Raw genomic sequence first — 13,789 nt, forward strand, 5'->3', positions numbered from 1 at the left:
GGGGGGGGGGGGGGAAGAGAGAGAAACATCCATGTGAACGAGAAACATCCATCAGTTGCCTCCAGTACATGTCCTGACCGTGAACGAACCCCCAACCTGGGAGTGTGCCCTGATTGGGAATCGAACCCGTGACCCTTCGGTGCACGGGACGATGCTCCAACCACTGAGCACACCTGCCGGGGAGACTGCCGTTTGAGTCGCAATGTTGTGTCTCCTGTGGGGGCAGGGCGCTGCCGGACACTGTTCAGATCGCACGGGAGAAACAGCCCGGGGCCCTGAGCGCCGGCCGCCGTCTGGCTGCACACCCTCACCCGGGCCCTGCGCCGTAGAAAAGCGAGTCCGATCTCCATCCCCGCGAGTCAGAGCAGAGGGAGCCCTTTCAGGGTCTGGGTCCCGGCAACCTTTTGTTTTGTTTCTACCCTTTGAATGGAGAGGGGAAAGGTTCCTCTTTCAGGAAGAAAATAACGAAACCACTTCCACTCAAAATTGCCTTTCTTCTGAGAAAAGCTCGGCGCTATTAACCCTTTCCCCTCTCCACAAAAGGGCGAGCGGGTGCCGTGTGTGGTGTATAAAGCAAGAGACTGACACGATGCAAGACGATACGATACGATACAATGTAACACCACACGACTTAATACAATGCAACATAGCAACGCACTGCAACACGGTCGGATACAATGTAGCACAGGATACAATGTAACACGAGGTAGCTACAATGTAGCTCCTGGTTCAGTATTTCAATACAATGGAATCGCTGTGCTGGGGAGTGAAACCCCGTGGGCTGTGTGCATCCCTGCCCGCCCGCACAGCCAGGCGCCCGCCTTACCTGCGTGGGCGGGCGGTGGTGGGACACCTGTCCACACCCCAGGTGGGCGAGGGCTCCCGGCTCTGTCCTTCCCCCGGGGCGATCCATGGCTGCACGGGAGGTGGCGAAGGAGGGTGACCTCTATGGCCACGTGGGCCCATCACCTCCGGACTCCCTCAAGTGCCGCCGACGGAGAACCGGGCTTGAGTTTTCATGTTACATCCGAGTTCCAGATCAAACGTGGGGAAGGCAGTTGGTCCGAGTTAGGGATGGGAGGAGCTGGCGTCGCTCCATTGTTTCAAATTGCAAGCTCCCTGATTGTTCCTAGCCGGGCGCCGGGGAGCACGCACGGGCCGGCATTTCTAACTTGATGGTGACGCCAGGGGAGGGCGTGCGCGGCCCTCGCCCAGCCCAGGAAGCCCGAGGGAACCCGCAGAGCAGTTTGGTGGGGTCTGAGCATCCGGCTCTGCTCAGAAGCGGCGCCTGGATGCCCAGATGGACGGGAATTCACAGACCTCAAGGCCAGGGCGGTGCCGCGCCTGTCACAGGGCCCCGTGGGGAGTGGGGACCCTGCCGCCTGCTTCCCGGGCGGGAAACGCGGCGAAGGCTGCGGTCACACGGCCCTGTTGCTTTGCTGGGCCCCTCGGCACGGTATTCGGTCGCTCTCAGCCTCAGTTTACCCCTGGAAAGCAGGCAGAGGTACAGTCCCCGGGGGCGGGGGCCAGCGGCTTGATCTGTGATGCGCGGGGGCCGTGCTGTCCTCGGGAGCGTGCTGCCGCGGGGAGGCCCCGCCCCTCGGTGTGGACGTGTCACTCGGGCTGTCCTCGCAGTGGACCTTTGTCCTGGAAGGAGCTGGCGCGCGGAATTCTGTTTGAGATACATTTTTTAAAATACCGTATTTTCCAGCGTATAAGACGACTGGGCGTATAGAAGATTTTCCTGGGTTAAAAAGTCGTCTTATACACCGGAAAATACGGTATATTTTTTATTGATTTCAGAGAGGAAGGGAGAGAGAGATGGAAACATCCATGATGAGAGAGAATCGTTGATCAGCTGCCTCCTGCACACCCCACCCCGGGGATCGAGCCTGCAACCCAGGCACGTGCCCTGACCAGGAATCGAACCCTGACCTCCTGGTTCCTAGGTCCACGCTCAACCCCTGAGCCTCGGGCCGGGCCGGGCCGGGCTGGGTGGGCTTTGCTCTAGAACCTCTCCTAGGCTTCGCTCTCCATCGGCCACGGCCCCACGGCCTGTCCCTCTGCCCAGCACGCCGCCCTGCCACTGGCGGGATCATCACCATCCTGCTGGCCGCTGTGCTTGCCAACGCTGGCCCATCCAGGCCCCTGGTTGGTGTGGACGCCGGCCTGCTGGCCTCCGCCCAGCCTCCTCTGCCGCCCAGCGTGTCTGGGGCACGGTCCAGGCCATGTGTCCAGAGATGGTGGGCCAGAGCTTCCCAAGCTCCAGAGGCCAGGGCCCTGCCCCCACGGCCACGGCCACAGCCCCCGCAGGGCCGGCTGCTCTAACGTGACTCCCTCACCGGCTGCCTGGCCTGCCCCCGGCGCATGCGCCCCAGTCCCACGTGTCCCCAGGGCTGCGCTCAGCAGGCCCTTCCCTGCCCCCAGGTGCCGGCCTCTGTGCCAGGACTGAGCGGAAGTCACACTGGGCAAGGCGGTGCTTGCGTGTCCCAGGGTGTCGTCCCGCACCCGGGGCGTGGCCGGCGCCTCCGAGCTGCTCCTGCAGGCGCCTCCCTGGGCATCAGCAGGGGAGACTCCGGGTGCCCGCCCGTGGGGATGTCCACCAGTGCCGGCACCTGACCTTAGGGACGCATCTGGGCCCGAGGAGGTGGCCTCCCCTCCCCAGGCCACCCCCACCCACGCGCCCAGGCTGCAGGCTGCTCATCCTCCTCGCCTGGGGGTGGCTCTGGTGGCCCCAGCACCAGGAGGCAGCGGAACCCCATCTCCCCGCTGCCTGCCTCCTGCACCCGGAAGGCCGGGCCCTGGGGCCGCACTCAGCCCACGTTATCAAGCCTCTGCTCCGTGCCAGGCCCAGGGGTCCTTGTGCATGTGCGCACACACACAAACACACATGCAAACGTATGTGCGCACACATGCATGCACCTTCACACGTAAATATGTGTGCACGCATTTACACAGACACACAGATGCACGCAATTGCATATTCACACAAACATGCATGAATTTACATTTACACATGCACACTCACCACACAACGCACGTGCACACAAATGTGTACGCTTAACATGCACACACAACATAATACACACATGGGTATGTGGAAACAATGCACATGCACAAATGCACACATGTCCAGGCATACTTACACTCCCATCATAGTGTGAAAATATGCAGACACATAAGTCTTCACACATGTAGCTACATACAAAACCACAGGTGCACACTCACACCGGTGCACACATGCACATGAATACAGGTGCACACAACACAAGCAGGAGTGTAGACACACAAAAATGTTGACACATTCACACAAAGATGCACAGACCTGGATGCTGACATGCATGAACATTCACACTCATGTACACATATTCTCACACAGCCAACAGCATGCACACACCCACACACCCTGCACACACAGCATGCACACACCCACACAGCCACATGCCCTGCACACACAGCATGCACACACCCACACAGCTGCATGCCCTGCACACAGCATGCACAGACCCACACAGCTGCACGCCCTGCACACAGCATGCACACACCCACACAGCTATACGCCCTGCACACAGCATGCACACACCCACACAGCTATACGCCCTGCACACAGCATGCACAGACCCACACAGCTGCACGCCCTGCACACAGCATGCACACACCCACACAGCTGCACGCCCTGCACACAGCATGCACACACCCACACAGCCACATGCCCTGCACACACAGCATGCACACACCAACAAGCCCTGCATACACACACACAGCCACATGCCCTGCACACACAGCATGCACACACCCACACAGCTATACGCCCTGCACACAGCATGCACACACCCACACAGCTGCACGCCCTGCACACAGCATGCACACACCCACACAGCTATACGCCCTGCACACAGCATGCACACACCCACACAGCTGCACGCCCTGCACACAGCACGCACACACCCACACAGCTGCACGCCCTGCATACAGCACGCACACACCCACACAGCTGCACGCCCTGCACACAGCACGCACACGCCCACACAGCTGCATGCCCTGCACACAGCATGCACACGCCTATACAGCTGCACGCCCTGCACACAGCATGCACACTCCTACACAGCTGCACGCCCTGCACACAGCATGCACACGCCTATACAGCTGCACGCCCTGCACACAGTATGCACACACCCACACAGCTGCACGCCCTGCACACAGCACGCACACTCCTACACAGCTGCACGCCCTGCACACAGCATGCACACGCCTACACAGCTGCATGCCCTGCACACAGCATACACACGCCTACACAGTAGCACGTCATGCACACAGCATGCACACGCCTACACAGCTGCATGCCCTGCGCAAGGAGCACACGTGCACCCACACATCGCTCACCAGCACACACGTGTGCAAGGGCTCTGGTGCTGGTGTTCCCTCCGGGCCGGGTGGACACAGGGGCCTCCTGGGCGGGATGGACAGCGCTCCGGGAAGAGCTGCAGTCGAGCAGCCGCTGGCGGGGGGTGGGGGGAGGCTGGGATGGGCCGGAGGTCGTCCCCCCAGGAAACTGACAGCGCTGGCCGGTTGTTTGGCTTGGCAGGCCGGCCAGGATGCCGCCTCGTAAACTTCATAATAACGGCCCCCTTAATTTGTTTGACCTTGACGACGGTAATTTATGACACGCATTAGAGCGCTGTCATCCTCCTCCTGACGCATAAACAAAGCCCTGGCCGGCTTCCTCTCCGCTCCCAGGCACAGGCCTCTCCGGCCGTGAGGCCCCAGACGCGGGCCCCGGCCTCCCGGCGTTTCCTGTGCCGTGGACACGGGTCCCGTGGTCTCCCCGTCCCCGCAACCACTCCCGGGGCCAGTGCTGAGGGCAGGGAGGAAGCAGGAGCAGGAACAGCGAGGGCGGGGTGGGCCCCCGCCCCTCAGCTCCCGCAGCCCCGGGGCCCTGGGCTGTTCACGGCCCCCTCACCCCCGGCCCCTGTCTCTTGCAGAGGAGCCCACGTTCCGCTGTGACGTGTGTGACGAGCTCTTCCAGTCGAAGCTGGACCTGCGGCGACACAAGAAGTACGCGTGCGGCTCGGTGGGCGCCGCCCTCTACGCGGGCCTGGGCGACGAGCTCAAGGCCAAGGGCCTGGGCGGCGGGGGCGGCGACGGGCAGGCCCACGAATGCAAGGACTGCGAGCGGATGTTCCCCAACAAATACAGGTGCCTCCCCGACTCCCATCCCTCCTCACCTCCCCACCCCCTCCCCTTCCCGGGAGCCAATCAGGACGGCAGGTCAGCTGGTCCTCAGAGCACAGAGGGAGCCCTGACAGGCCCAGGGCTGCAGGGACAGGGGGAGATGAGGGTCCCCTCCAGTGTGGCACCCCCAGGAGTGGGTACATGTCCCACTCCTCTGACATTGAGCTGACAATGAGCTGACAATGAGCTGACATTGAGCTGACAATGAGCTGACATTGAGCTGACAATGAGCTGACATTGAGCTGACATTGAGCTGACAATGAGCTGACATTGAGCTGACATTGAGCTGGCAACGAGCTGACATTGAGCTGGCAACGAGCTGACATTGAGCTGTCATTGAAATGACATTGAGCTGACAATGAGCTGTCATTGAGCTGACATTGAGCTGACAATGAGCTGGCATTGAGCTGACAATGAGCTGACATTGAGCTGACATTGAGCTGGCAATGAGCTGACATTGAGCTGGCAACGAGCTGACATTGAGCTGTCATTGAAATGACATTGAGCTGACAATGAGCTGTCATTGAGCTGACATTGAGCTGACAATGAGCTGACATTGAGCTGTCATTGAGCTTACATTGAGATGACATTGAGCTGACAATGAGCTGACATTGAGCTGACAATAAGTTGGCTGTTGGAGGCCATAGGTGTTCCCAGCTCTCACATGAAGTCTGGTCCCTGTCGGTGCCCCACCCCCCGGAGATTCCCTCTGAGACCAGTGGCCCTGCCCGGTGCATCAGGCAGAGCTGTGGGGGCAAATGGAGGGAAAGCAAGAACCGCAGGCCGGACACAGGACGTGCGGGGCCGGCCAGGGCCGCTTCTGGGGAAAGGTCCATGGCCAGAGTCGGGCCAGCGCACCCATTGCCCCGGGCTCGGTGGAGCGGCCTGACTGTCCGGTACACGCACTCCTTAGACTGCGGCAGGAGAGGGAAGAAGCCACCCAGGGGTCCCCACCCCTGCCCCAGGCACCACCCACTGGCCCAGGAGGCCTCACAGAGAGACACTGAGTGGTGGACACCGTCCCTGGAGCCGGCCCCAGTGGCCCTTCCCACCCCCAGCCAGGCAGGGTCAGGGCGGCGCCGGGGGCCTCCGGGGTCCGAGGAGGGACATGCGGTCCCCATGCTCGGGGCCAGGTAGCCTTTTCCGCGCAGGCCTCCTCCCGCCTCGGGGGTCTCCTCCCAGACAGGCCGGCCCAGGCAGCCGCAGGCCCCTAACTGGCTGTGGGATCGCGGGGACTGACCGCCGGCCCTCGCGGCCTCCGGGCGGGGAGCCCTCCGCCCCGAACAGATGACAGAAAGCCGGCATTTAGGCAAGTCCCACCAAGGCCCCGGGTGGTCAGCGCTCTCGAGGGTCCGTTTCCTTTACATAAACACATAAATCACAATTAGCGCCGGGAGCAGGAGCCGGCCGCCGGCCGCGAGGACCAGCGCTGCGGATCGGACGGATGGCTGGGCGCGTAATTAACGGGCCGTGATGTATTGCTTCTCGCTCATGAAGATTAACGGGCGGACCTGGGCCACGGGAGGCAGGGGTCCCCCGAGGGTCAGGGCTGCTCGCTCACCGGGCCCGGCCCTGCCGAGCAGCCGGGCGCCACCCTTCACGGCCGCTGAGACCCGCCCTGCACCCCAGCCGCCTCCGTGTGCGCAGCGGGCGGGGAGCACCCTGCGGCCACTCGGGGGGCCTTGGCTTTCGTGCCCCACCCCCCACGCTGGGCTCATGGCTCTGTTGAAAGCGCTGACCCCTTGTTCTCAGGCCCCGGGTCAGCTTCAAGGTTAAAATTGTCCAGAAGGGAGTCCAGGAAGTGTGGGCTGGGGGCGCCCTGGGGTGGTTTGGGACACGGGCCGTCCTGCCCCTCCATCCTGGACCTGTCCCGCGGGGGCGGTGGACAGACGGTGCACAGCTCGCTCTGATCCGCACGGGGCGTGCGGGGGGCTCAGGCCGCCGAGAGCAGCCCCGGGGGGTCGGGCCGTCCCGCTGGGCAGGGGGCGGGCAGAGGGAGGGCAGGCTGGCCAGCAGTGACCTCTGACCTCTCGCACAGCCTGGAGCAGCACATGGTCGTCCACACGGAGGAGCGAGAGTACAAGTGCGACCAGTGTCCCAAGGCCTTCAACTGGAAGTCCAACCTCATCCGCCACCAGATGTCCCATGACAGCGGCAAGCGCTTCGAGTGTGAAAACTGCGTGAAGGTAGCGCCGCGTGTGCCCGCCGCCGCCTCGGACGGGCTGGTGACGGGGCTGGCGGGGACAGGGCCCAGGGGCACAGACCTGCTCCCTCCAGGCGGCCCCGCCCCCGCGATGGGGAAGGAGAGGCGGGGGGCCAAGCCCCCCAACCCGAGCAGCACGTGTCCATCTTCGACTTCCCCTTGGCTGGCAGGGGTGGGCGGGGCCTGGCACGGAGTGGGCGGGGCCTGGCACGGAGTGGGCGGGGCCTGGCACGGGGTGGGCGGGGCCTGGCATGGGTGGGCGGGGCCTGGCCACAGCCTCTGCCTCCGCAGGTGTTCACGGACCCCAGCAACCTGCAGCGGCACATCCGCTCGCAGCACGTGGGCGCGCGGGCGCACGCCTGCCCCGACTGCGGGAAGACCTTCGCCACGTCCTCCGGCCTCAAGCAGCACAAGCACATCCACAGCACCGTCAAACCTTTCATATGTAAGTCGTCCCCAGCTGGGCGCCCGGGGCCTGGGGGTGTCTCGAGGGTCACGCCAAGGCAGGGGTCCCCGGGGCTCCCCCCTGGGCAGGACCCCGTGGGTCCCGAAGGCACCGAGGCGGCGGGAGCTCCTGGGCCACGCGGAGCCCAGGCCAGACGCCGTGCGGCCGCCCGCCTGTGCCCGTGCCGGCGCCCTCGCCTCTCGCTTTGCGCCTCTTCTCTCACCTCCTCCTCCGCCTCCCCGGTCCTCCCTCACTCTCCCTGCGGAGGCCGGAGGTGGCGGCGGCTGCTAGCAAGGCCCTGGGTCCCGCAGAGGAGCTGGAGCCCGCCCTGCCCTCCCCTCCACACCCTCTCCCCGCACTCAGGCCCCACCCAGCCCGGGCTCCCGGAGGCACACAATGCCAGTGGCGCCCACCGAGTCCCGCTGGGGCCTGGGCGACGTGCCCAGACTGTCCGGGTGGCAGGGCCCAGTGAAATAACGGAGGGGACAGCGGTCGAGCCATGAACCCTTAGCCAGGTGTGTGACAGGCGCCGAGCTGGGGGTGGGGGCAGCATAGGACTAGGAGGCTCTCGTGCCAGGAGGGCACCCGGTGGGCACTGCTCCACCCATGTGAGGGGAGGCAGGCACCTGGGGGACGAGTCGCTCCAGCAGAGACTGAGGCGGAGGAGAGAGCGGACAATAGCTCTGAGCACAGAGACCGCCGGGCCAGTGTGTCCGGGTAGTGAGTGATGGGGTTAATAGGAGGGGGTCAGAGGTCACAAAGGGCTAGGTCCCAGGGACCTCACGGGCCAACCCAGGGGAGTGAGTCTGAAGGTTCCTCTCTGCCTAGCAGTGCAATGAGCAATCATTTCACACCAAATAGTGCTCGGTCACCATTTCACACCAGATAGTGCTGAGTCACCATTTCACACCAGATAGTACTGAGTCACTGTTCACACCAGATAGTGCTGAGTCACCGTTCACACCAGATAGTGCTGAGTCACCGTTCATACCAGATAGTGCTGAGTCACCATTTCACACCAGATAGTGCTGAGTCACCATTTCACACCAGATAGTGCTGAGTCGCCATTTCACACCAGATAGTGCTGAGTCACCATTTCACACCAAATAGTGCTGAGTCACCATTTCACACCAGATAGTACTGAGTCACCGTTCACACCAGATAGTGCTGAGTCACCATTTCACACCAGATAGTGCTGAGTTGCCATTCACACCAGATAGTGCTGAGTTGCCATTCACACCAGATAGTGCTGAGTCACCATTTCACACCAGATAGTGCTGAGTCACCATTTCACACCAGATAGTGCTGAGTTGCCATTCACACCAGATAGTGCTGAGTTGCCATTCACACCAGATAGTGCTGAGTCACCATTTCACACCAGATAGTGCTGAGTCACCATTTCACACCAGATAGTGCTGAGTCACCATTTCACACGCATTATGTCATAGTACCCTTACAAAATCCTAGGGAGCGGGCTCTGTACTATCTCTAATGACCGAGAAGGAAACTGAGGCTCAGGATATTAAGGGGCCAGGTGCTCAAGGCCATGCTGCAAAACCCTGATTCTAGTTCAAGGGGTCTGGCTCCCGACCCCAGGCTAGGGGGCCTGGGACATCAATGCCAGGAGGGGCGACACTAGGAGGGTGGGGAGTTGTGTCAGGATGTTCTCGCCATGGGGGGGTCATTCTGTGCACACGTGTGTGTGTGTGTGTGTGTGTGTGTGTGTGTGAATGTAGGTGAGTGCAGGTATATGCGTTTGTGTGTTATTGTGTGTGAGTGCAGGTGTGTGGTGTGTGCCTGTGTGAGTGTGGGTGTATTCATGTGAGGGTATGTAAGTGGGTGTGTGCCTATGTGTGTGAGAGTGCTGGTGTGTGCATTGGGGGTATAGGTGTGTGTGGGTGTGTGAGTGGCTGTGTGCGAGGGGGTGAGTGTGGGTGTGTGCGTGTGTGTGGGTGTAGATGTGTGTGGTGTATATGTGTGAGTGCTGGTGTGTGCATTGGGGGTGTAGGTGTGTGAGTGGCTGTGTGCGTGGGGGTGAGTGGGGGTGTGTGGGTGTATGTGTGAGTGCTGGTGTGTGCATTGGGGGTGTGGGGGTGTGAGTGGCTGTGTGCGTGGGGGTGAATGTGGGTGTGTGCATGTGTGTAGGTGTAGGTATGTGAGTGTGTGGGTCTGTGTGAATGTGTGGGGGTGAGTGTGGGGGTGTGCATGGGTGTGCGTGTAGGTGTGTGAGTGTGTGTGTGTGTGTGTGTGTGTGAGTCTGTGTGAATGTGAGGGGGTGAGTGTGGGTGTGGGTGTAGGTGTGTGAGTGGGGGTGTGTGTGTGTGTGAGTCTGTGTGAATGTGTGGGGGTGAGTGTGGGTGTGTGCATGTGTGTGGGTGTAGGTGTGTGAGTGGATGTGTGTATGTGTGTGAGTCTGTGTGAATGTGTGGGGGTGAGTGTGTGTGTGTGTGTGTGTGTGTGTGAGTCTGTGTGAATGTGTGGGGGTGAGTGTGCACATTCACACACGTACCCCTCAAGGAAAACTGCTGACGGGATGAGGCTGGGCCAGGGTCCCTCTGCACCTGACGGAGCCCGGGTCCCCCTCCCTCAGGTGCTGGTCCCCCATGTCCAAGGGCCTCTCAGCCCCTGCGGGCAGCCGCCTCCCCGTATCGGCTCTGACAGCGGCGGCCATCCCGGGCCCAGGACCCGCATCCCCGGGACCTCAGTCCCCTAGAGACGACTCTGTGGCCCCAGCGCCTCTGCAGCCCCCGTGGTGGGAGCAGGTGGGGGGACCCAGCACGCCAGGCTCCCAGGCCCAGGCCCCTTTCCAAGCTCAGGGGGTGGCAGCCACTAACGAGGCACCGACACAGCCCGTCCAGGGTCAAGGGCACAGCGACGTGCCCCTTGTTTTGTGCAGCCAGGCCTGAGCTGAGCACGCCTCCCCCTCCCCAGAGCTGGGGGGGCCTGGGGGTATTTATCGATGGCCCCAGCCTCCCAAGGGGCAGGTGCGGTTCAGTGGGGCAGCCTCCCCCTAGAAAAGGCCTGGCCGTGCCCGCCCGCAGGAAGGCAGATGCTGGGCCTGAAGGCGCGGCCGTCCGGCAGCTCCCCTCCCCTGGCGGCGGGGCTTCAGGCCGCGGGGCTGGTGCGCGGAGCCGCGGAAGCCGTTGTCCCGCCGGGGCCGCACCAGGACGCATTGTCCTGCGGAGAGAGGCCGGGCGCGGTCCCTCCTGCGGCCGGAGCACGGGAGAAAGGGACGCTGGTGGCTGGCTGCCCTCGGCTCACAGGCCACCGGGAAAATGGCCGCGGCGGGTCCCCTGGGCCTCTGGGGCCTGCGCTCGGCGCAGCGGGCACTGCCCTCTCCTGTCAAGAGCAGAGACGGCACGGCCTCTTGATCCCCATTCGGGGAGGTTCCCCTCTCCTCTGACGTGGGCCCAGCCCCCGCTGCTGGGGCTCCCTCACCCCCACTTCAGGCCACTCCCCAGGCTCCCCAGCCCGGCGCTCCTGCGTGGGTGACCGCTGGCCGCCCTCGCTGGGCTGCAGGTCCCAGGGCCTGGGACAGAGGAGAGGACGGGCTGCTGGGGACATGCACCATTAGAAACGGGGGTCTCGTGTGGGGGTCGGGATTCACCCTACACCGCAGAGCAGCGCCACCAATGGCCAGGAAGGGAGGTGGGTCCTGGGCGAGCCACATGGCTGCCGCCTGGCTCTGCCCACCTGGGGGCCGGAGTCCTTGCCCCCATTACAGACGCAGGGAGGGGTGCAGGCATGCCTCCCCTCCGACAGAGCTGAGGACTAGCCTCGCTGCAGGGAGCACAGGAGACGCAGGCGTAGCCTTGTCCGTTCATGCTGGGGACAGGGCCAGCCCTAGGATGGTGTGCACATGTGTGTATGTGTGTACATGTGTTTGCAGGCACACAATGCAACATACGCATGCACAATGTACACATGTTCACTGTGCAATACATGAACACACTTGTGTGCAGGTGAGTGACATGCATACATTTGTGTGCGCGCTTGTGCACACATTCACATCATGCACCCATTTATGCACAACATGCACACACATGAACACATACCAATGCACACGTGCACGTCATTTCCACATCTGTGTGCAACATGCACACGTGTCTACATGCATACATAATACATGTGCCTGCAGATGCACATCCTCACATGAACATGTGTGCATCGACACACTTGCACATACACGTGCATACATGGTGACATGCGTGTACACACATGCACAGGAGCACAGGCTGCTCCCATCGCCAGGGACAGAGGCACCCCTCCTCCTGCCCCCCCCCGCGGCTTCCGTCATTTCATGGCGTGTTCGCGTGCCCTCTGCTGACGCTGCAGGTGAGGTCTGCCACAAGTCCTACACGCAGTTCTCCAACCTGTGCCGCCACAAGCGCATGCACGCCGACTGCCGCACGCAGATCAAGTGCAAGGACTGCGGGCAGATGTTCAGCACTACCTCCTCCCTCAACAAGCACCGGCGCTTCTGCGAGGGCAAGAGCCACTACCCGCCCGGCGGCCTCTTCTCGCCGGGCCTGCCCCTCGCCCCCGGGCCCCTGCTGGACAAGGCCAAGCCGCCCCCCAGCCTCAACCACGCCGGCCTGGGCTTCGGCGAGTACTTCCCCTCCCGGCCGCACCCGGGGAGCCTGCCCTTCTCGGCGGCGCCCCCGGCCTTCCCCGCGCTGACTCCCGGCTTCCCCGGCATCTTCCCGCCGTCCCTGTACCCCCGGCCGCCGCTGCTACCTCCCACGCCGTTGCTCAAGAGCCCGCTGAACCACACCCAGGACGCCAAGCTGCCCAGCCCCCTGGGGACCCCGGCGCTGCCCCTGGTCTCCGCCGTGGGCAGCGGTGGCCAGGGGGCCCCGGGCGCCACGGGGCCCGAGGAGAAGTTCGAGGGCCGCCCGGAGGACGCGTACCCCGAGAAGCTCAAGGCGCGGAGCAGCGACCTGTCGGACGGCAGCGACTTCGAGGACATCAACACCACGACCGGGACGGACCTGGACACGACCACGGGCTCCGGCTCCGACCTGGACAGCGACGCGGAGAGCGACCGCGACAAGGCCCGGGACAAGGGCAAGGCGGCCGAGGGCCGGCCCGGCTTCGGGGGCGGCGCGGGGCCGCCGGGGGCCCCCGACGGCGTGAGCGCGGTGCCCGTCTTCTACGCCCAGCACCCCTTCCTCCCGCCGCCCGACGAGCAGCTGCTGGCGGCGGGCGCCACGGGCGACTCCATCAAGGCCATCGCGTCCATCGCGGAGAAGTACTTCGGGCCCGGCTTCGTGGGCGCGCCGGAGAAGCGGCTGGGCGCGCTGCCCTACCACTCCGTGTTCCCCTTCCAGCTCCTGCCCGACTTCCCCCCCGCCCTCTACCCCCTCGCCGACCGCACCCTCGCCCACAGCCTGCTGGTCAAGGCCGAGCCAAAGTCGCCCCGGGACGCCCTCAAGGGGGGCGGCCCCGGCACCGAGTCCCCCTTCGACCTCACCACCAAACCCAAAGAGGCCCCCGGCCCGCCCGCGCCCAAGGCGGGCCCCGCGGCCGGCGAGGAGCAGCCGCTGGACCTGAGCATCGGCAGCCGCGCCCGGGCCAGCCTGAACGGCGGCGGCCGCGAGCCCCGCAAGAACCACGTCTACGGGGAGCGCAAGCTGGCGGCGGGCGACGGGCTGCCCACGGCCTGCCAGGCGCAGCTGCCCCAGCCGCCCTCCCTGCACTACGCCAAGCCGTCGCCCTTCTTCATGGACCCCATCTACAGGTACTCACAGGCCCTGCCCCGCTCCCTCCCAGGGCCCCAGGGGGCAGCCGGGCGGGTCCTGCCTCTCCCGCTCCCTCCCAGGGCCCCCCTCGGCCTTTGCTGGCTCAGGGGCGCCCTCGCTCGGCGGTCTGTGCCGGAGCCCACACTGGCTCGGCCCGATCCTGGTGTG

General features: G+C 63.7%; 1 protein-coding gene across 1 annotated transcript in view; it reads left to right on the forward strand.

Moving 5' to 3' along the window:
* PRDM16 (PR/SET domain 16) overlaps window positions 1-13,789 on the forward strand; it is a 189,051-nt gene that overhangs the window by 157,168 nt on the left and 18,094 nt on the right. Inside the window, exons 8-11 of the mRNA XM_054720667.1 lie at window positions 4,983-5,196; window positions 7,271-7,418; window positions 7,727-7,880; window positions 12,216-13,620. Coding sequence (XP_054576642.1) covers window positions 4,983-5,196; window positions 7,271-7,418; window positions 7,727-7,880; window positions 12,216-13,620 — 1,921 coding nt within the window. The remainder of the gene's footprint in view (window positions 1-4,982; window positions 5,197-7,270; window positions 7,419-7,726; window positions 7,881-12,215; window positions 13,621-13,789) is intronic.

The sequence above is a fragment of the Eptesicus fuscus genome, chromosome 9, assembly GCF_027574615.1.
Source record: "Eptesicus fuscus isolate TK198812 chromosome 9, DD_ASM_mEF_20220401, whole genome shotgun sequence".
NCBI classification, from domain to species: domain Eukaryota; kingdom Metazoa; phylum Chordata; class Mammalia; order Chiroptera; family Vespertilionidae; genus Eptesicus; species Eptesicus fuscus.